Source organism: Amphibalanus amphitrite, unplaced genomic scaffold (genome assembly GCF_019059575.1).
Source record: "Amphibalanus amphitrite isolate SeventyFive unplaced genomic scaffold, NRLGWU_Aamphi_draft 000641F_arrow, whole genome shotgun sequence".
In the NCBI taxonomy this organism is placed as follows: Eukaryota; Metazoa; Arthropoda; class Thecostraca; order Balanomorpha; family Balanidae; genus Amphibalanus; species Amphibalanus amphitrite.
The window spans coordinates 50479-71526 of NW_024882135.1; the positions used below are offsets into that span (position 1 = coordinate 50479).

The following is a 21048-nucleotide window of genomic DNA, read 5'->3' on the forward strand; positions in this document are numbered from 1 at the left end:
TCCACGGTGTTTCGTAGAGGGATGCTGCTGTGTGAGTTTATAGGCAGTCTGCTGTATCGGGTAGAATCGGATGCTGCTGTATGGGATAGTTGGTGGGTAGCAGCCTCCGTCTCCGGATACTGTTCTATGCTGCGTTGCAGTTTCCAGGCGACGGTGAGGCCTTTCTGTGAACAATTGCAGTCTCTGAATGCGTTGTGACGTAGACCACTATATAGAGATTACAGAGGTCCGTGATTGTGATACATAATTTTTATTGAACTGATAGCAATATCTTATTATGACACTCGACCCGTGTTTTCTGTAGTGTAGCACATACACGCATTCATTTGCAATTCTGAACGATGAATAGGATAACGCACAATTCATTTGTGGATCAAAACCAAAATTAGTTAACAGCACTAAACACACAATACGCATATTACGCAATCAATAAATGAGTCAGTTTCTTATTATGCGTAGCGTCACTTTACCTCAATCATACAAATCCTACCGAAACTCCGCTAGACTCCGTGACACTGATCACAATCAACTAAGACTTGTAACAGTTGGAACGTCACGCCACCTGCGCTCATCACGTGCCACCCTTCTCTTCCTCCACGGGATACGCTCCGCCGTGCTGCTTCTCGTCGAGGTAGGTATGTTCGTCGCCCATCTCCGTCTCCCGGCGCTCCAGGAGATAGGTGCCCACGTGGCAGCTGCCCGCTATCCCGACCACCAACAGCACCACTGGTGAAAGAAACGTCAGAGATCTGTATCAGCACCACTGGTGGAGGGAGTAACGTCAGAGATCTGTATCAGCACCACTGGTGAAGGGAGTAACGTCAGAGATCTGTATCAGTACCACTGGTTAAAGAAGCGATACCAGACATTTGTCAGTACCTACCTACTGCACTGGACTGACATGACACATATCATTTGCAAATGATAGCACAGCTTTGTTGACATAAGATATGCAACCAGCATTTCTGCTTCTACATAGAAGGAGCGACGCTATACTGTAGTATGCTCGGTGTGATATTCAAAGCCTCACATAACTGTATATTTAAGCATGTTCTTGCTAAAGATTCCATGGCTCGTGCTCAGATATCAAGGTGCGCAAACATCAACTTTAGAAAGATCCCCTCTTTTATCAGACTAAGAAATTACGGAATGTGTACTGCATATACTAACTTGTAGCAATTCAAAGTCAAAATCTACACACAGTATCCACCGGCTATGGCAGCACCAACGGAGGCATATCATATCCGGCATCTCTGCTCTGCCTATCTGTGCATTCTTTCCTCAGGCGGGGCCGTGAGGAAGGGCGCGGCCATCCCACGCGGCGCGGCATGACTCGGCTCGGGGTTCCAGCAGCGGTCCAGCCCGACCATGAAGGTACTCTCTAAAGTACACGAATAATCCTATAGAGGTGCCATCACCATGGTGACCCACCCAGCTTGGATGAATGGACTCACTAGAATGCACAAATAATCCGAGGTGCTGATGGTGGTCCAGCCCGGATGATGAGACCTTTTAAACGTAGAGTACACTAATGATCAGGAGGTACGGCCTAGAAAACCAACAATGCCGGTCACCTCGGGACTTTACACTTCACACTGGTAAATCTGCAGGACTTCACGGACCGTGATACGACGCAATTCTCGGTGAGTTTGGGGCGTAGTTAGTACATGGGCTCGGCGTAGCTGCGGATGAATTGCATTTCGGAAGTTTGTGCTCATGGGTGTCTGCACGTGCGATGTAAACACAACAGCTGACAGGCCCTTTTCCAATCAAGGCGGCACACGTCATTGAAAAATACACATGCGCAATACCCAGTGGTAATAGCTGAAAGGGCAGAAGAATATGCGTAAAAAAATGCACAGATTCGTATCCACATGCCTAAATCGTCGTCCATGGTAGCAACAGTGAATTGGCTCATTCCATATTTGGCCACTATGTAGTGCGTATCAAGCTGATAGGCGTCTTTAGGATGCTGTTTTACTTAACCCGCGACCTGGTGGGGGGGGGGGGCTATTTTTTGCCCCCCCCCCTCCAGACTTTTCGATATATCTCCAGAACCACTGCGCCGATCGTCACCAAACTTTCAGTACCCTCCCGGACATCATTTTTACACATTGTGACCAAAAAATTTTCCAAAGGCTATGATAGGTTGGCCGGAAATGACGTCAGAGTGACGTCATGTTCTGCCGTTTTCGACCCAAAAAAGGGTTTCGCGGGAAGAGCTGTCAGGCCTATAACTTTGCAAATACAGAAAAATGATACAGACATAAAAGCTGTAGAATGGACAGGGCTACAAAACTGCTATCTCGGATTTTTGAAATTTTTGGATTTTGACCCCAAAAAATCAAAAAATAGATTTTTTGAATATAATAGCCAAAAAATCCAAAAAGTTTTTGGAATTTCGAAAAAAACCGGAATATATGTGATAGTCCTTACCGCCTTCTATCTACATACCAAATTTGAGATCGATACCTCTTTTTTTGGCCAAGTTATAGCGAAAAAAACTGTTCAAAATTGATGACGTCAAATTTTCAAACTCAATTTTCAGCAATTCTAGATCTCGTAGCGCAAAACAAAGACCACCATTAGACTCCCCGTGACGAGCTGCATCGAATCAATACCCATTTTATGCAAAAATATCAACTTTGAAATTTGACCTTTTTTGACCTGACCTTGACCTGACCTTCACCAGAAAGTGACCTAAACCGTACCTGATGGTCTTATAACCAACACCATTGAGTTGGAAATGAAAAACTGGCCATAAAACATGCATCGCATAACCTTAGTAAAGTTGGGTTCATGTGGTGACCCTTGGTGACCTTTGGTGACCTGACCTGTGACCTGACCTGGTATGACCAGTGACCTCTAACAGCAACATATCTACTAGGCAACTGACGCCCTATCGCAGATTCCCGACAAAATGCGTTTTCCTCGGTGTTATAGCGCATTCCCTAGAAGACCCGTGAACGGTGAAACATTTCATCTTTGACCTGACCTGTGACGTCATCGGTGACCCCGAGGTCAATAAAATTTGGTTTCCCTCGACAAATTTGACAGGCCTTTCGAATGCCGTTTGAATTTTTCGGATCCGTCCAGTAGTTTCGGAGATACGAGGGGGGGGGGCAAAAAATAGCCCCCCCCCCCACCAGGTCGCGTTATAAACAGACCCCACCAGGGCGCGGGTTAACATTCAAATAATCTTCTTCTCTTTTTAACACGACACTATAGAAATGGGCAATGATCTCATCTCATGAACTGACATGCTTTCATTGATGCTTCAAGCCGGGTCTCTGTCCGCCTCACGGCTAACCAATATTCAGCGTTTACCATAGAGGTCGAAGCGGAAAGAACCTCCATCTTTGGCACTTCAATCTCACCGGGAAGAGCTCGAAAGTCCGGCTCACGCAACAGTTACAGCCTGCACGAGTCCTGCTTTAGATGCCTCTCTCCGGTAAACCCACACATCGAAACATTCGTGACGTCATTTTATGTTCATGCAGCGTCGATGAAATCAGAGGGCATAACATCAGCATACACCCATTATGAATTCGGGCCACGCTTTCTACCGTATATGAACATCCCTGCAGGTATAATATCAGCGAGAGTCGCCATTACCATTAGCCAGTGCACGTGCTGGGCTTTGGCAGACTGCCAGCCGTGCCACGTGAGCTTTGCTGCTTGTTTCACGCTCGCCCACACATGGCTACATGCATTCAGAGCGCGTCCCTCCCGGCTTCATGTGTCCCTTAACCCGGCCGGGCCCGGGGGGTAATCCCAACCACCGCAGCCCGGGGGGGGGGGCGTTTTTCGCCCCCCCCCCCCTGTCTAACTCCGTAAATAAGGGAGCTACGGAAACACAAGCGATACCAAACGAAAGGTCCTTACGAGACGATTCTAATGCACCTAAAATTTTTGACCTCAGGTCAATTTTCAAGGTCAGAGGTCAAGGTCAAAGGCCAAAACCGGCACATGTGTAGTGATCTCAAAGTAAGCCTTCTAGAGGACGGCAGGCTGCATCAAACCGGCAAAATTGGGTGTCAAACGAAAGAAGAGAATCTGAGGATTCTGAAAATGTGCTCCAAATTAAAGGTCAAGGTCAAAGTCACGCTCAAAATTGACCTCAAACTTGGCACTTTTTCGCGCATCTTGCGTGCTAACTTCCAAGATGTTTTGAAATGTTTTGAGGCTTATCAGTTCCCTATTTGTGGTTCATCTTACGATACAAGGCTGCTCAAAGGTCAAGGTCACAGAAGAGTACTAGAGGCTATTTCACTGATTCAAGTTAGTAATAATAAATAAGACAATTTTGTCATCCGGAAGCTCTAAATGAAGGCTTAGAGGAAAATAGATGCCAGATTCGTGATCAGCGGGTACAAATCCATCATAAACGACCTTTCATGTGTCAAGGTCAACCAGAGGTCATTCGAGGTCACATGAGGTCAACATGAAACTTGACCTTTTCCGAACAAAATATATATCATTCGACGCGGCTTGACAAGGCGAATGCGATGGTACCACTGCCGAAGCTCTAGGACCATTTTTGTCGAAGTTATTTGCGAAAAACTAAAACCACATTTCGGGGTCGTTGACCTGACCTCTGACCTCAGGTCACCAAAACTATTTTTCTATTTTTATCTAGGTCAAACGCTACACAGCCGTGCTCGTAATTTGTCTTTATCTCTAAAACTCTATTTTTAGCAGCTATTTGAAGTTTGCGTCTGTGACGCCGATTTTTGCCGTACAGGGGTCTAGGAAAATGGACCTTGTGACGTCATCAAGGGGGCTAGGTCCAAATTTTTTACTTCAGAAGATGTCAAATTGATGGGAGAAAAGGTACTGAAAGTTTCGCCTTCCTATCCCTAAGCGTTCGGGAGTTATCGCAAATATTCGCCAGGGGGGGGCGAAAAACGCCCCCCCGGGCCCGCGAGGGATAACGGAGCTTCTCCCGGTCCGCCACTTTTCATAATGATGGCAATAGAGCATAGGGGCTGCACCAGCCGCTGAAGAGGGATGCATCGGTCGAAGGGGATCTATCTTTGTAACCGTAACCGACTATCTCCGTTTGTATGACTTGATTCTTACATATTTACGTAGTCTGTTTATATAGCTTTGGCCCTTGGGTTTGTCAGGGCTTCCCTAAAGTTTTTTTTTGTAACACACGCACCGACGGGGGGCGGATATCCGCCCCCCCCCCCTGAGGTTTTTCGCGAATAGCGGGAAAACCGCGGCGCGTGGCACCGCGAAATTTGGTACGACTATTCTCTCATCAATTTTACACATGGTGTGCAAGGTTGAACCTCCAAACTTTTAAGGTCAGGTCACCAGGTCACTTTAAATGACCCAACCTCAAGTCACTTTTTTGCAACTTTGTCACTGTGCCAGAGCTACAGTAGATGTCCGAGGCCTTTGAAAGTCGCAGGATGTTATTAAGTCATTAGTAGCTACAATTTGTATCACTCGGAATTTTGATATCGGTGACCTAAGGTCAGGTCAATTTCTCGACCTCCCCATTATAAGTCAATGGGGGAAAAACCAACTCCTTGTTTTTACCATTAAAACGGGTCGGAATGGCCCCATATACCATACATGACTTCATATACGATCAACTTTCACTAGGTCACAACCTTGAGGTCTGTTTTGCTGTTGGGCAGCTGTAAGGTCATGTGACGTCATCAAAGGTCACCAAAGGTTGTTTCCCAAAAACTCCGTACAGGAACAAGATACAGCCGCGCGGATGGTCTCATTGTGTTCAGCTCGTCAAGACGCATCGAATGATATACATGATGACCTCGAGGTCACGTGACCTGAGGTCAATCTTTGACCTTGACCTTTCGAGGTCAACATATATGTCATTCGATGCGGATTGACGAGAGGATCACGATGATGCCCTTAGTTTGTTCCTATCTTGACTAATTCGAAAGTTATTCGAGAAAAACTCTCCATATCTAGCGCCGCCATTTTTACTTTTTTACCCCTGTGACGTCATCTTTGACCTGACCTGAAAATGACTATAGTAGAAATTGTAGACCTTGTCCGTACGTATCCGATGCCGTTTAGGTACTGCTTGTCGCTATCTTGCTTCGTTCTCGAGATCTCAGGGGGGGGGCGGTCATCCGCCCCCCCCCCTCGTCGGTACTAAGTTGGCGCAGACCCCCGTCGGTGCGCGTGTTAACAGTGGGTGCATCTTCACGCGATGCCTCTGTAACTACCTGTGTGAAACACTTTATTTTACCAAAAACCTTAAACGTCAGTGTGGTATCGCATAAAAATACAATTCTATCGAAAAGTGTTTGTCTATTTCAAACAACCTGCGGTTATTTGTAGTGCTGGTGCACCATCTAGTTCTAAAACACACGTCACATCAGTAGGCATGCTCCCTGCGTACCTATACAAAAACTCTTATCTGTAGAGGCTATAGAGTATGTACATGCCGTGCTATCTGTCCACATATCGGTTGTGACTTTTATCGTATGAGTATACTTACTGATAACTGTGCATTCTGAAGGATTATTCATAAACATTATGAGGTACGCGGTCAAAGCGGATGCAATAGCAGCACAGTTCAATATGTGTGGACTAGTTTGTGTGGTTTGACCCGTTACGAACCAACAATTTTCCTTCCTCTCCTGAACGGACAAATGGAAGGTTTTAACTGAGGAAAACTACCCGGAGATCGGTGAATGCTTGTATAAGTGAAAATAATTCGATTTAAAGTTGACAAATACATTACGGACAAGGATCACGCAAGAATGGGCTCAATCTTCTATGCTTTTCGGCATCCTGAATTGTTAGGTGTCGTCTTGGGTGATCGGACTGTTGATAGTTGCTGGCAATATCCGAAGATGAATTTTTAGCTATATGTGACTACAATGTAGCAAGAATGAATAATAAGCTTTTGCTCATAACTAAAAGACGCCAAAAACAAATCCAAAGTTATGTTTCTTTACTTTCTTTAGTTATTAGCAAAATGCTATTATTCATTCTTAGTATAATTATGATCATGCTAAAAAAACGTTACAAACAATTCACAATTAAACATATGACATCAAAGTTTACAATTATTTTTAGTCTTTACTTCAATGATCAAGACGCTGCAGCAGTGGAAGAAACGAAACGCGCATTAGCCAAAGGAGTTGAATAGCGTGACAGTTCAAAGTATGTTACATAAGCACCTGTTTCGTACAGCCTACGATCTTATAGGAATTATGTAATAAGTGCCGTGCTGGGGCATTCATCTCAGGGTTTCCGAGGTCACGAATGGAGGATTATGGGATCATCAGCATTTACGTGGCTTGTCTTCAAAGCGTACGCAGCCTCTCATGATTGATGCAAGCACAGTTCGTGCCTTGCATATCCTCAGTCTGGTTCGAGACAACAATCATGGACGGTATCTTTGGAACGGTATATTCACACCCATAAATTTTCAGGTAGGGTCAGATTAGAGCGCGGATTAAGCGGTGTCGGTGGTTTAACCCTCGCCGGCCGAGGGGGGGGGGGGGGCGGGTGCCGCCTCCCCCATAGGGTTTTTTCGCGATAGCTCCGAACACGCTGGCGATAGAGAGCTGAAACTTGGCATATCTGACCTTTGATCCAGGCCGCATCTTTTGACACCAACCGCATTTTTGGGTCAGGTCAGGTCACTGACCTATGACGTCATAAGTGAAACTCTGCACGGTCTTCAGATGTCGCAACTTCGCAACGCCCTCACTGCCAGAGGAGATGTCACAGGGAAATGAAACTTGCAGGATCTAGTATCCATTATGAGTCTCACAACTGAGTGTATCTCTCGGATTTTTCCTAAAGGTCATATGAGGTCAGGTCACTTTCGTGACCTCACCATTATAAGTCAATGGGAAAAAATGAAAACTGCTATTCTGGCGCCGGGAACGATCTCCAACTATCTCAAGCACACAGAATCGTGATTTGATGCACTCCTTGCAAGGTTAGTTGCGTCACTTTTGCAATGTTGACCTTCCGTGACGTCATTTAAGTCGTCATCAAGGTCATATTAGTTTTTCGTCAATAACTCCCGATCAAATTGAGCTAGCGAGTCGAGTAAGCCACCAATGGACTCAGGAAGACCTGCCAAATCGAATGATATGCGACATGACCTCTTTCGACCAACTTCGTGACCTGGGGATGCTGACCTGACCTTGACCTGAGGTCAACACCCCAAGTTGACCTGACCCGTTAGGCGGCACGGGCGGACATCGATAGCAGCGACTCTATCGGTCACTAGGGAAAGCTGGGCTGTAGGCGACGATATACCGGCTGAGTTGTCACACGTTGAATAGGTTTATAGCCATCCGTCTTGTGAAAAAGTTGAACTTTTGCCTTTAATATTTCTACAGGCAATTTTAGAAGTGTCTTCACATGGATTACAAAACCGTTTAGGTTATTGTATTCACTTCAAGCCTTCCCTATTGTTCTTGATGATGCGGGAACTATTTCTAATTAGTGTTTCTAGCTTAGTAAAAGAACATACTGTGCAAACGATGAAAAAAGCATAAATGGAAGATTTTAAATGCAATTTTCTCTAACAATTAATGGTAAATTCTCTACATATCAAGGAAAAGGTGCATGCTAATTGATAATTTAAAGTTCTTGGGGCCAGTTGTTTTCTTCTTTTCTTACGTCGCCCCAATGGCCGCGAATACACTTGTGATAACGCCTATCGCCGAACAAAAAGTACATCATTCGACGCGCCTGAGTGAGGCGAACACGATGCTGCCAAAATCGCGGCTCTGCGGCCGTTTTTTTTTTGCGAAGTTATTCACCAAAAACTGAACCGTACCCTGGGGCACTTGACCTGACCTCAGAGGTCACCGGTTGACCTAGGACCTTAAAATCGGGTACTAATCTCTGCGTCTCGTAACGGCGCACACGCTCGTTTTTTCCGCGACGCGCTAGCTCCACCAGGGGCGAAACGGCGAGGGGGGGGGTCGTACCCGCCCCCCCCCTCGGCCGGCGCGTATGTAGAAAACCAATAGGTCCGGCGAGGGTTAAAGCTATATAGGCAAGGCGCCAGTCTTTTTAACCCTCGCCCTGGCAGGGCCTTTTTCATAACACGGCCTGGCAGGGGGGGGGGTCGATGCGACCCCCCCCCCCCTCGCGATTGGCTCCTATGGCACCTAGAAACACCAAATTTGGTAGGTAGGTGGGCCCCATAGAGTTCTCGCCCCTGTGCAAATTTGGTTGTTCTAGGTCAATATTTAGGGGGGTTTTGGGGGGTATAAATGTAAAAATTTCGCTAAAAACAGGTCAAAAGTTTTTCGCTTATAACTTTTGATCTAATTAAGATAGAGCAAAAAGAAAGGCACCAGTGAACTCAGCACGTCAAGGCGCGTCGAATGATATACTTTTTAGCTTGCTTCAGTGTGCTTAAAGTTTTTCTTAATTTTTAAGTAAACTTTAATTAACTAATTAAGTTAAAATTAACCAAATTGCATCATATCGCATATCATTCGATTCGGCTGATCACCAGGAACACAATGACACCATTTTTTAAGCTCTAGCGTCATTATGTGCCAAGTTATTGGAAAAAATGTGATTTGACCTCAGTTGACCTCATTTGACCTGACCCATGGATAAGTACACCAAACAAAGAAGCGCCAAGTGACCTGCTGTTAAGTACTGTGGTTTCAAAGCACAAAAGTGATAGAACGAAGCGGATATCTCCAGTATTTTCCGAATTTAGTATTTTCCCATAGGCTTAACATTACGACGCAATGACCTCTAACTGACCTCAGGTCAGTGACCTCAAAAAAACCCGAACTATATGTTATACAACTCGGTGAACTTAGCACATCCTGAAAGTTTGAAGGAAATCAGTCGAAAACTGTGAGTTGTACAGGTGCAAAAAGAAAGTTGAAATTTGACCATGACCTTGTACCGGTTTTTCTGACCTGGTGACCTGACCCAAGGTCACCCGGACCTGAAATTTTCAGGTCATATGTAAAAAGGTTGCCCCATAGGCTGTGCCAAATTTGGCGGCGCTGCGCGCCGCCGTTTTTACGCTATCTTCGAAAAACCTTAGGGGGGGGGGGTCGCATCGACCCCCCCCCTGCCAGGGCGAGGGTTAATATCCCTACATTTTTGTTTTCCCGTCTTAGTTTCAACTTCCATTTCCACTTATAAAAAATATTTTGCGTATCGGCTTCCATCATTCATCCGGCAGCCCGTTTTTGCACATTGTCATCCTTTACCGCGCAACTAGCATCTTGGACTTCTCAATTATGATCTTCTTTTCATTAACCCGCGCCGGGCCGGTGCTCTGAAATTCCGCGCCGGGCCGCGGGGGGTGTTTGAACACCCCCCCTTCTAACTCGGCTCCTGGGCCACGTAGCGACACGCGGTAAGCGGCAATCGAAAGAACGTCCAAAATAAGGAAGAAAACACTTCGGTCATTTTTTGGGTCAGGTCAAAGGTCAGGTCACCAGAGGTCACCAAAGGTCAAATGTTCACTATTTCAACATTTTGGAAACTGCCAACGACTATCTCGGGAACCGATAGAGCTACAGCGCCGCAGAAAAGCGCATTCGATAGCCCTTTTACAGACCTTTCTGAGTAATGCTCTCAGATTTGACCTCAGGTCAACGGTTTAGCCTCCAGAAGGCAAAAACTCCAAAAATAGCCGTTTTTACGAAAAACGTTTTTTCGGCAATAACTTTTGACTCAAAAGAGCTATGACATTACTTTTGCCAGCATCGTGTTCCTCTCGTCGAGACGCGTCGAATGAACTATAATTTGACCTTGAAAGGTCAACTTGAAAATTTGACCTCAGGTCAAGGTCATGACCTGACCGGAAAAGGTCATGTTGCATATCAGTCGATCCGCAACGTCGAGCCGAACACATCTAAGGCGTTTTCAGCGCTCTAGCACGCCTCTATCAGAAGTTATCATCGAAAAACTGTTAGATTCTGTTCGTGACCTGAGATGACCTCGGGGACATAACGAGGGGTCACAGTTGCCATTTTCTGGTTCAGTGTGTCTATTTTACCTACATCTCGATGTTTGAGAGTGTCTAGAATAGCGTTCGTGCAAAACAGGCGCTTTTCAATTTTCTCCCATTGACTTATAATGGAGAGGCCGCAAAATTGACCTGACCTTAGGTCACCGATATCAAAATTCCGAGATATACATTTTATAGATAGTGTTGCTCTAATCAATCGCTGAAAGTTTCAAGGCAATCGTTCAGTCGGTGTAGCTATGACGAGCATTCTTATTTTTTCTGAGGTGAGGTCACTTGGCGTGACCTGGTGACCTGACCTAAGGTGACCTGGGTCTGAAATTTTCACAACATGTGCGGAAAAGATGCACGAACAGGTGTGCCAAAAACGGCGGCGCTCCGCGCCGCCGTTTTTGAGATATCTGCGAAAAACCGCAAGGGGGGGTGTTCAAACACCCCCCCCCCCGGCCCGGCGCGGGTTAAGTCACCTATTTGCTTCTCTATATTCCTGTATTTAACTCTACAAACCCATGGTTTATATTCCGCTATTAATTTCTTTCCTAGCGCTTCTTCCATCACATCCTCAGATCTCCTCTCTCTCTCTCTCTCTCTCTCTCTCTCTCTCTCTCTCTCTCTCTCTCTCTCTCTCTCTCTCTCTCTCTCTCTCTCTCTCTCTCTCTCTCTCTCTCTCTCTCTCTCTCTCTCTCTCTCTCACTCTCCTCTCCTTTCCTCTCCCCTCTCTTCTCTCTCCTTCTCTCACCTGTCAGCCCCAGTATGACCGGTCCAGCGGTCTGCAGTGCAGTCAGGAGCTCAGGACTGGGCACAGAGCCCGGGTAGTGGTGGCTCAGGATAAATATCGATATACCGGTCACCAGCATTGGCAGGCAGATCCAAGGCAGGGCGCGCATGTATCGGCCACACAGACGCACACTTGTCGGCACCTGAGTGGGGGGGGGGGGGGGGAGACGGGGAATAATGAGAGATTGTCACGGTCAATGGATCGCTTTGTCCTTTTTTTCGTTCAACTTAAAACACCTAAGGCTAAAATAATCTATGGTTATTCGCGGATTGAATGCTGACGTTATGACATATTTTGAAGTGATGACCGACTAGCATGTACCAAACTGACTAAATAATTGCATGAAAAATAATTAAATACAAAATTTGTGGTAAAATCCATCTACCTAAACAATAGACAATCTACAAAGATAATTATCTTTGTATTTGCTTTGTATTTTGTATTATCTTTGTACGTATTTAAATACGTATGTTTGTTTGACATCGATTGAAAGGCAGGCTGTTGTCCAATAAAAACACAGCCATGCGTCACGTGCTAGCTAATCCATAATCAAAAACGATTTGCTTCCCACGCCGTTGTTGACTCGACGTTCACCCCGTTCGGCGTTGACCCACCTTGTTCATTGGAGGTAGCTGGTGGGTTTCCGGGAATGATTCCATGGCTACGTGCAGGCTGTTATCTTCGCCACACTTGATATAACTTTTCTATTTTTCTATACCTATTCGAAACGAATCTCCTGACATGTGTAAAGAGGAGGCAGTATTGGAAATTACTTATGTCCGTAAAATGTCTTGGAATTGGTGAGGCTACGTTCGACGGCCGACGCATCAAAATAACCTCCGGAACTTCTTCACACCATCACATAAGTCGGAAGGGTGAGCAAGAGTGTGAGTAATCAAAGCAAAATAATCCTCACATAGCTTCATTCAACCTCATCACTCTATACATTTAGGGCCAATCGTAAAATAACAAAGAAAAGAACGTGCAATTGTTAGAATATCATTTGCAATGATTTATCTACATACGTACTGGAAAGGCTCAAGAAATTTAGAAACTTTTTCTTTGGATTGCAGTGCAAGAATTCATGATTGCTATGCAATGCAATTTCGTGACGCAAGCAGATGAACGAGGCCTCAAAGATGACCGATCATTTTATTCTCTGGGATCCTGCGTATGTAATTGCAAGCATTTATTCGCAAGACCGGAGAGCCGTTCTCGCAGGCTGCTTTCAAGCAAGATGTTGAAGTTGCAGTTTGTGATCCACTTACTCTGATGTTTTCATGTGAATAGGCCTCTAAAGTAAATACTCCCAAGTAATGAAAACAATTTTTCGTTGTAATGAAAAGTACGAAATAACTCAATATAATGACGTGTCATTTCCGGTTTTGTTTCCGGACTTTATGTATTCAAAATCTCGATGGCTAGAACATCAACAAATTCAAATGCAAAAAATGCGGATTCTGTACCTAACTTCGCCAGACGTAGCTCGGCTGTCTCAAACAGTCAACTACCAGCCCTAAACAACTGTCCTGTGAACGTGCGACTGCCACACGGCTCAGGCAACAGTGACAAGATTAACGAAAAACTGAAAGGTCACACAATGACTCACTTATATAACAATATTTGTTCTAGCCATTCGTTTGTTAATGCCAATAACCATCGAATTGATTTTGCTTAGATTTCTTCTCTTCTGGTCCAAAGTCACTGTCGGTGCAACCCTCAGTTCAGCGCCCTCTGCAGGTGACAGCAGCGGCCTGCCGCCAGATGTCAGCAGGGGCGCTGGCTCCTCTCCCTCCAGGACCTCTCGCCGCCTCCGGAGCCCGATGTTGACGTCGAACTCGTTTCCGAGCAGGATGGGTATGGTTGCCAGCAGGGTGGCGGCGAACGCGAACACCAGCAGCTCGTTCTGCAGGTTTCCGTCAGAGTCCAGCAGGTTCCCGATGTCGGTCATACTCATCCGAGGCTGGACGGTGATCTCGCCGAGAACAGCTGCCGAGAAACGTCAGCAGGGTCAGGCTTGGGGAGAGTGTGTGACACGCGTTAGTTTGCTCTAGAAACAAGTGATTATCAATCTGTGGCTTATAATTTTATCTAGTGGCATAGTACATACCTAAATCATTTGATGCATTTCAATTTACCTATATGCCATACGTGCTGCGCACACTGCACTGAGAAACACTCAAGCCTATCCATGGTTCTCGGAGACCATGCAGGGGTCGTTCTGGTCTTGTATGAGAGCCTTAATTGGGGAGAACTTTGTTTACAGTTGTTGGTCTCCAGTTTGGTAAAGTTCTCAGGTTTTTCCCGTAACGTTCTCGAGTGAGAATGGTGTGCTATCTTGAACGAGAACTTTGCCCGGATAAGGTACTCTTATACTGCGGGATGATCTCCCATGAGAACCTTTACCAGGTCATGAGATCATAAACGAACACAATTCCCGCTCATAATATGATCCTGTATGGTCTCCGAGAACTTTACAACTTAAGAGCGCCGGCTTTCCTGGCACGGCATTCGCGCTCACGACCCATTCCCCCCCCCCCCTACCCTCCCTGTAGAGCGCCAGCTTTTCATGGCACAGCATCCACGTTGTCGATCCTTCCCATTCCCTCCATGCACAAACAAGGTAAAGAACAGGCATGTATATTTATTGTGTCAGATGTAAAAAAAACTCACTCTGGAACAGAACATGCGATGCAGTCATTCGATGCGAACATTTTGTTTCAAAAGCTGCCCAAACCCTTTCGCTTGCCGCCCCAGTCAGTACCGACCGGCGTGCTGAGTTTCAACTGAGTCGTTTAGCAAGAGACCATAATATCTCCCGGTGCACGACAGCTCAGTCCCTTTACTTTACTTTTAACACGGAATGCAGGTAAGTGCAAAAATGCATGTTAAGCGGCGCTCCCCACGGTCCACAGACTGTGCGAACGATGTACAATTCAAACACTGTTAAGTACAGGCACGTACAATAGTTACACAGGCACAGACATTAAAAAGTTAATACAGGTAAAATGTATGGGCTGGCATGTGAACACTACCGACGGGAGTCCATGCGAGACCGAAGTCTAGCCATAGGAGCGGCGGAGGCGACGACAGCCGGTTGGCCGCTCTAGACAGTTTGCGCAGCTGGACGCTGCATCTGGCTGGGGAGGAGCTACTCCAGCATGGCAGCCTGCTGACTGCTGAACCATGAGCGCCATCAGACGCTCCAGCTGCTCGTTGTCTCCCATCACTGCACCGGTACGAGCGATCCGACACGACGGTGTTAACTTATGTGCGTCTCTGAATCGGTGTCGCGCACAGGGTCAATCTCACTCGCGTACTGGCCACGCATATTATCGATTACACCACTATTTCACTATTTCACTGTGGCCGGACCGTCTCGGCGAACACGCCTCACGGCTCACCTCACCTCGCGGCACTCAGCTGTGTTGACACCAGCGCCGCTCGGACATATAGGGCCTTGCGGCAGCCGTCGCAGTGCTTTCGAGAAAGGAAGGACCGGAAGCACTGAGGCATTATAGAGATGCTCCTTAGGGATATCCATTTAAAGTGCTTTGAACTGTTAAAATCGATAAACATCGTGTCATATAGTAAGGCTCTTTTTCATTAAAAATTATTTCTTCTACTGAAAAATACGGGTGGGACTAAATGCTTACTTCGAAATCTAAGCTACGTTGCGGCATTGGCGGTTATGTGCGGCGTGTATGCCGCATGATTAGTAAGCGGCGACCACTAAATTAAAGACTCAAACGCTCCGACCGGTTCTCAATTAATAACACTGCATACCAAAAATGCCAACCGCTCTCGTCATAAGATATTCAGCTTTAAATAACTAGGTTATCTACATCATCATTTTGAACCAAATTAATACTTTCAACTTAACTCACTCATTCCTTCCTTTGTTGTCTCCAAACAGTCTTTCGAATGTCTGGAAATCGTATGCTAAATCCCGTACCTGTATGCGACTGGTGCATATAAAGGCCGATAAAAGAATTTGAATAGGCTCTGGCATGCGATTTCCTGGCTACCCAAAAAAGTCTGTTTCAGTCTTGCTATCAAAACATGACCTCGCCCGCACAGGGGGGGGGAGGGGTTGATGCAACCCCCCTAAGGTTTTTCGCGAATAACTCGAGACCATGTTTGGCCGGAACCGCGATTCAGCGTATGTCGGCTCGCATTAGCAGCGCGTTTGCAGTCTTTTCGTGGTTTCAAGCGTTCAAACATGTGATATGATGTTGCCCCCATGCATTAGGGTGGGTGTCAAGGTCACCTGAAGGTCAGGTCAGGTCATTGACCTTTGGTGACCTCGGTTCACTTTTTCGAGTTTGACATGTTTCTAGGTCAGTTTTTTTTTCGAGCTGAATTCGAATTAAGCAACCACATGAACGTTTACAAAGTAGTTTTGGTGCCTTCGTAACATGTTACGAGGCTGTCAGAGGCGGTTGACACCTACTACAAATACCTGGCAGGACCTCTACTGGTTGACCTGACCTGACCTAACTCGACCTGGCCTAAATGAATGAAGACATCATCTGTGATCAAAACTAGCATGATATTCGTGATCAGCGCCCCGAAAAACCCCATAGCAGCCACACTACGACGTTCTAACAGGTCCCAATTTTCCCGCCTTTTGGGTCATTGACCTGACCTGGAAGGTCAACCGATGACCTAGGACCTTAAAATTGGGTATCATCGGCTTTCTCTCGTCACGGGCAACACGCTCGTTTTTTCCGCGAAGCTCTAACTTGATCAGGAGCGAAACGGCAAGGGGTTATACCTTATACGTTCGCGGCTGAGTATTAACATGGATGATATAACACTGGATTGGTGTCTCGTGGAAATTAACATTGGGATCCGCGACATTGGGATCAGGCCTGCCATCTAGCGAGAGAATTATCGTAAGTTAGGAGCAAGCCGAGTGAACGCCATCTCTCAGCATTATGACACACGTGGGTGTGGTGTGTTAGTTGGCTCGAAGTGCATATTCCCACGAGTTGGAGGTAATTTTACTGGACCTGAGACGACAAAAAATGTCTTAAATGCTTGAAAGCCAAAAACGTCAAGCAGCCTTTAGGTAATAACGAAAATAAAGTGTGTAAGACGGTGTGTATTGAAACGCCCAGTCCCATCGGCTTGTACGAGCTTTTATATGGCCATTTACTCACAATGGTACAGCAGTTTGACAATATGTCATACATATTTGGTAGGCTTATTCCTTCTTCTCCGAATTTCGCCCGATTTTCTTCATCTTAGTTAATGTTACGGCACGTGTCACGTGCCAACTTAGGGGTGTCGGAATTGTTCCACATGAAGTAACTCAGCAATGGCTGGGCCCATTACAGTAAAACTTCGTCAATAGTTAACTTCGTCAAAACTTCGTCAATCCTATGACGAGAGCGATGGACATTTTTGGTATGCAGTGTTATCCATTGAAAACAGGTCAAAGCTATTGAGTTTTTAATTTAGTGGTCGCCGCTTACTAATCATGCGGCATACACGCCGCACACAACCGCCAATGCCGCAACGCAGCTTAGATTTCGAAGTAAGCATTTAGTCTCACCCAAAAATACATGTTTCATTTTTATCAATAATTGCTATTTTCCTAAGCGAAAATGGTATCGCAGCAATTCAAACTGCTCTACTCTTAACACAGCGCCACCTACGCCTTTAGTTTCCTTCTGTGCTGACATCTGTCGTCAAAACACGTCAGCTGCGAGAACTATAAGGAAAAAAGTGAGAAGTTTACCATCCTTTCTGACCGAATGACTGCTGGTTCGAATCTCACCGCAGACCGACTGTTTGCGTTACACGGGTAGCTAGACAACTTCCAGTACTAAACTATCTCGGTCAAGACCAAATCCACTCCTGAAACCGAAGTGGAGACCATGCACAGTTCTCGGGAAAGACCAATTCCTCAAAGCGGCAAAATGGAAACCATCGAAGGTACTCAGGTGAGTACTATCAGTATAAGTTCTAAAATGTGTTTCTCAGTGTGGTGCCTTTCGTTTTGCTTTACCTATCCTAACCTACCTAAAGGTCAGAAACCATTGACAGATTCTACATAGTAGACGAATAGCCCATAACCTCTAGAACCCTTGAAACATTGACCGAGGGTTATAGTTTTTGCGCAAGGGCGAACTTATTTCCGAACGGACCACCAACCATGCCCATGCAGTTTTGGTACTTCCGTCATAGGAACTGTTCGCCAAGGTATCAGCCCCCCCCCCCCCTTCCCCGACCGGTAGCAATATGAGAAAAGATCTGTCGATCTCGAATAGATGGCGAGCTCTAAAGCCGTACAAATGATACGCCATCTCTCGCCAGGATGCGCTAACGAAATTCCAAACCATACGAGGGGGTATCGAAAAGTTCTGATCATCACATAGAAGATATAGACCGATTTTGATGATTTTTTGGTTGGTATTATATTTGGTTCTTAAGAACAATGTTCCCGCAAAGAGAATCCTGAGAAGTGGTTTTATCTTATGTAGGAGAGACTTAGAAGTAAAAAAGATGAGAATTGGGCCCATTGAGGACCGAACCGTCATCCAACTAATGCATTTGAAACGGTATCACACTGAGAAAATACATCAAGAACGTGAAATTAGTTTATAGCTAGGAAAGCCCATCTAATGCACTTACCGAAAATGAAGAAATAATTTTCAACTTGGTTGCATGACCCTTGCAGGGGAGTCAAGAAGTGAGTGACTACCAGTGACTGACAAGGTGGTGACTGTGAAGGAAGTGGAGGACCTCATCCTTACAGATCGTCGTGTGACCTTTCAGATGATTGTGCAACAGAAAGGTCTCAATGCTGGCAGTGCCTGAAAATATTATCGGCGAAGAACGACAGACGATAAAGGAGTCAGCCCGCTTAGAAGTTCGTGTGTCTACTTTGTTCAAGAGAAAAATGCGTCTTGGCCTTTCGAAATGAAAACTAGGCTTTTTTTTAGGAAATTGAAGACATCGTCGATCATTTAATGACTTGTGACGAATGCTGGGTCTATGTGTATGATCCAGAGACAAAAAGATGATCAAGAAGTTTAAGCACGGCACATCTGTCCTTCATAAAAGGCGAAGATGCAGAAGCCGATATGGAAGGTCAATGCTATCAGTGTTCTGGATTTGGCGTAGGATAGTCATTACCGACTGTCTTGATGATGGTCGGATAATGATAAGCAAGCACTACTGCACACTTTTGAAGAAGTTGCCAGATGGCCTCAAGCAGAATCGCCGCAAAAAAGCCCAAGACAGATGTTTTATCCGCACCGACAGCGCCCACGCCCATTCGTCCTGAGCTGCGATTTAAAAATCAACATGATGTGGACATTAAATCCTACCGCATCTAAGAAATTCACCTGACCGGGTATTAACTGACTCTTGATTGTTACAGGAGATGAAGAATCCACAGTATGGCCGGTGATTAAAGGCCAGAAATGACGTCATTGATGAGGTGGAGCAGTGATTTACGGGACAAGGCGAAGGTCCTACAATGACCGCCTGAGGCATCTCAAGAAACGACGCAATAAGTTTGCGGTCGTATGTGGTGACTTGTAAAGGAGTAATGAACATCATGTAAAAAAATCAAATTTCTATCACATCTAATTCATGGTGATGATCAGAACTTTTCGATACCCCCTCGTAGATGGCAGCAGCGTCGAGCGCCTGTAGGTATGCTGTGCCGCCGGGCAGGAAACACCGAATCGGCCGCTCTGCGCAGCACCGCCGGAGTGTATGACCTTTTATAATAAGCCTGATCGAACATGATTGATGCGAGTTGATAAAGTGTTTCAATAGTGAACCGGGTATGACCTTCTACTTTCAGACGTATGCCTAGATATTTTGAAGTTGGCTTTGGAGTCAAATTTTAGTTCCATTGGACGTGTCTCGAGGAGGGTAATACGATGCTGGTAAAGTTGATGCCAAAAAATAAGCGTCAGAGCTATTGCTGTATAAACTTGCCTCAGAAAGTTATTTTTGTTTTGCCATCTAAAGGCAAATGAAAAATAAATGAATCTATCTCTATTATATGAACCGAAAGTCTGAGGACGCAATAAACGAAGAGCTAGTAGAAGATATTTCCTATAGGATTGCTAATAATTGTTTATTCATTGTTCTATCTTTAATATTTTACATAGTAAATGCAAAAATAACTTGAAAGAATGTCAAAGATGTAACAAATTAACCTTCAATGACCTCTGGCGACCTTATCTTTGACCTGGCCTTAGAATGACCGAAGTACGCATTTCTTCATAATTTTGCCCCCATCTGGCACCGTTTATCGTACGACGAGAAGGCACCCATTAGGTCATTACGGAAGGCGTAAAACGTCTCACCACCGTCTCGATATGTTACTATCGGACCACTGCGCGCCCCAGGCGTGGAGGTCGTCTGTCATTCCAGTTGCTATAGACTGCATGAAACGACTTTGAAAAACAGTTAGCAACAATAAAATGAAGCTCCAAGTAATTTCCCTAACTTCAACGCACATTTATCATGATTGGTTAGGCTAGTAATGAAATACGAGATGTTACTGGTTTAGCGTTTTGCAAAGCAGCTTCAATATCCAATTACTGCAAATTCGGATGAGTTTACTGTGGGCTTTAGTCATCAGGGAACTCAAATAGGTACACCGACATACACACGCGCTGACGGGGAATCAATGGGGATATCACGCGACCAGCGGGTTCTGTCCGGTGTGGACCGGATCGGTGCCGAGTTCGCATGCACAGTCTCACCTGGTCCACGGTCCGATGAGGTCACTTGGTTCCCCATCCTCTAACTGCTGATGCAACCACTACAACCGCTGCAAGAATTGCGTACTGCGTGCGGCCGACCTACGCAGCCTCGGCAGCGGACAGAGTTACATCAGCTAACTCCCGACACTCGCGGCATCAACACCTCAAACTCAGCTCTGTACGACCTCTGTGTGCCCTGTGTGTGTGTGTGTCTGTCACCTATCGTGAGCAGGGGTAACGGTGCTACCATGTGGAGATGTAAATTCGCACACCTGAAGCCCACCCACTTCACCACGCGTCACAGTACGCCACCCAGCGTGACGGGTTGCATGGGTTATGGTGTTCTGGAGATGCGCGTTACGCTCTAGTGGGTACACGTACCGCTAGTTGGGAGCTGAAACCGGGCTAGAGGAAGGTGCACCTAACGCCCGCATGATGAGTCTGGTCTGAGAGGTTCAGTGAGTAAAGCGGGCCGCCTGCTCCACTTTTGTGCTCCCCCGTCCGCATCATATTAGTGCAGCCAACACGCCGTCTGTCGTGTGTTTCGCCGTGACGCTAATGGA

The 21048-nt window shown here is 45.9% G+C and overlaps 2 protein-coding genes across 2 annotated transcripts; both read right to left on the reverse strand.

Moving 5' to 3' along the window:
• Nucleotides 1-231: 231 nt before the first annotated feature.
• LOC122363841 lies at nucleotides 232-12495 on the reverse strand. The gene is made up of 3 exons (XM_043333581.1): nucleotides 12362-12495; nucleotides 11709-11889; nucleotides 232-726 (listed from the first exon to the last, which is right to left on the reverse strand). The coding sequence occupies exons 1-3, from the start codon at nucleotides 12404-12406 to the stop codon at nucleotides 572-574; spliced, it is 381 nt and encodes a 126-aa protein (XP_043189516.1). The 5' UTR covers nucleotides 12407-12495; the 3' UTR covers nucleotides 232-571.
• A 615-nt stretch (nucleotides 12496-13110) lies between these two features.
• LOC122363840 lies at nucleotides 13111-20675 on the reverse strand. The gene is made up of 2 exons (XM_043333580.1): nucleotides 20486-20675; nucleotides 13111-13736 (listed from the first exon to the last, which is right to left on the reverse strand). The coding sequence occupies exons 1-2, from the start codon at nucleotides 20520-20522 to the stop codon at nucleotides 13357-13359; spliced, it is 417 nt and encodes a 138-aa protein (XP_043189515.1). The 5' UTR covers nucleotides 20523-20675; the 3' UTR covers nucleotides 13111-13356.
• Between the last annotated feature and the right edge of the window lie 373 nt (nucleotides 20676-21048).

Bases quoted from the DNA above. Each gene is read 5' to 3' on its own strand.
- LOC122363840 (XM_043333580.1), bottom strand. From the start codon at position 20,522: ATGGGGAACCAAGTGACCTCATCGGACCGTGGACCAG. The intron at 13,737-20,485 runs GTGAGACTGTGC...GTTTCTCGGCAG, and splicing joins CTCATCGGACCGTGGACCAG to CTGTTCTCGGCGAGATCACC.
- LOC122363841 (XM_043333581.1), bottom strand. From the start codon at position 12,406: ATGGAATCATTCCCGGAAACCCACCAGCTACCTCCAATGAACAAG. The intron at 11,890-12,361 runs GTGGGTCAACGC...CCCCCCACTCAG, and splicing joins AGCTACCTCCAATGAACAAG to GTGCCGACAAGTGTGCGTCT. The intron at 727-11,708 runs GTGAGAGAAGGA...TTCTTTCACCAG, and splicing joins GGTCATACTGGGGCTGACAG to TGGTGCTGTTGGTGGTCGGG.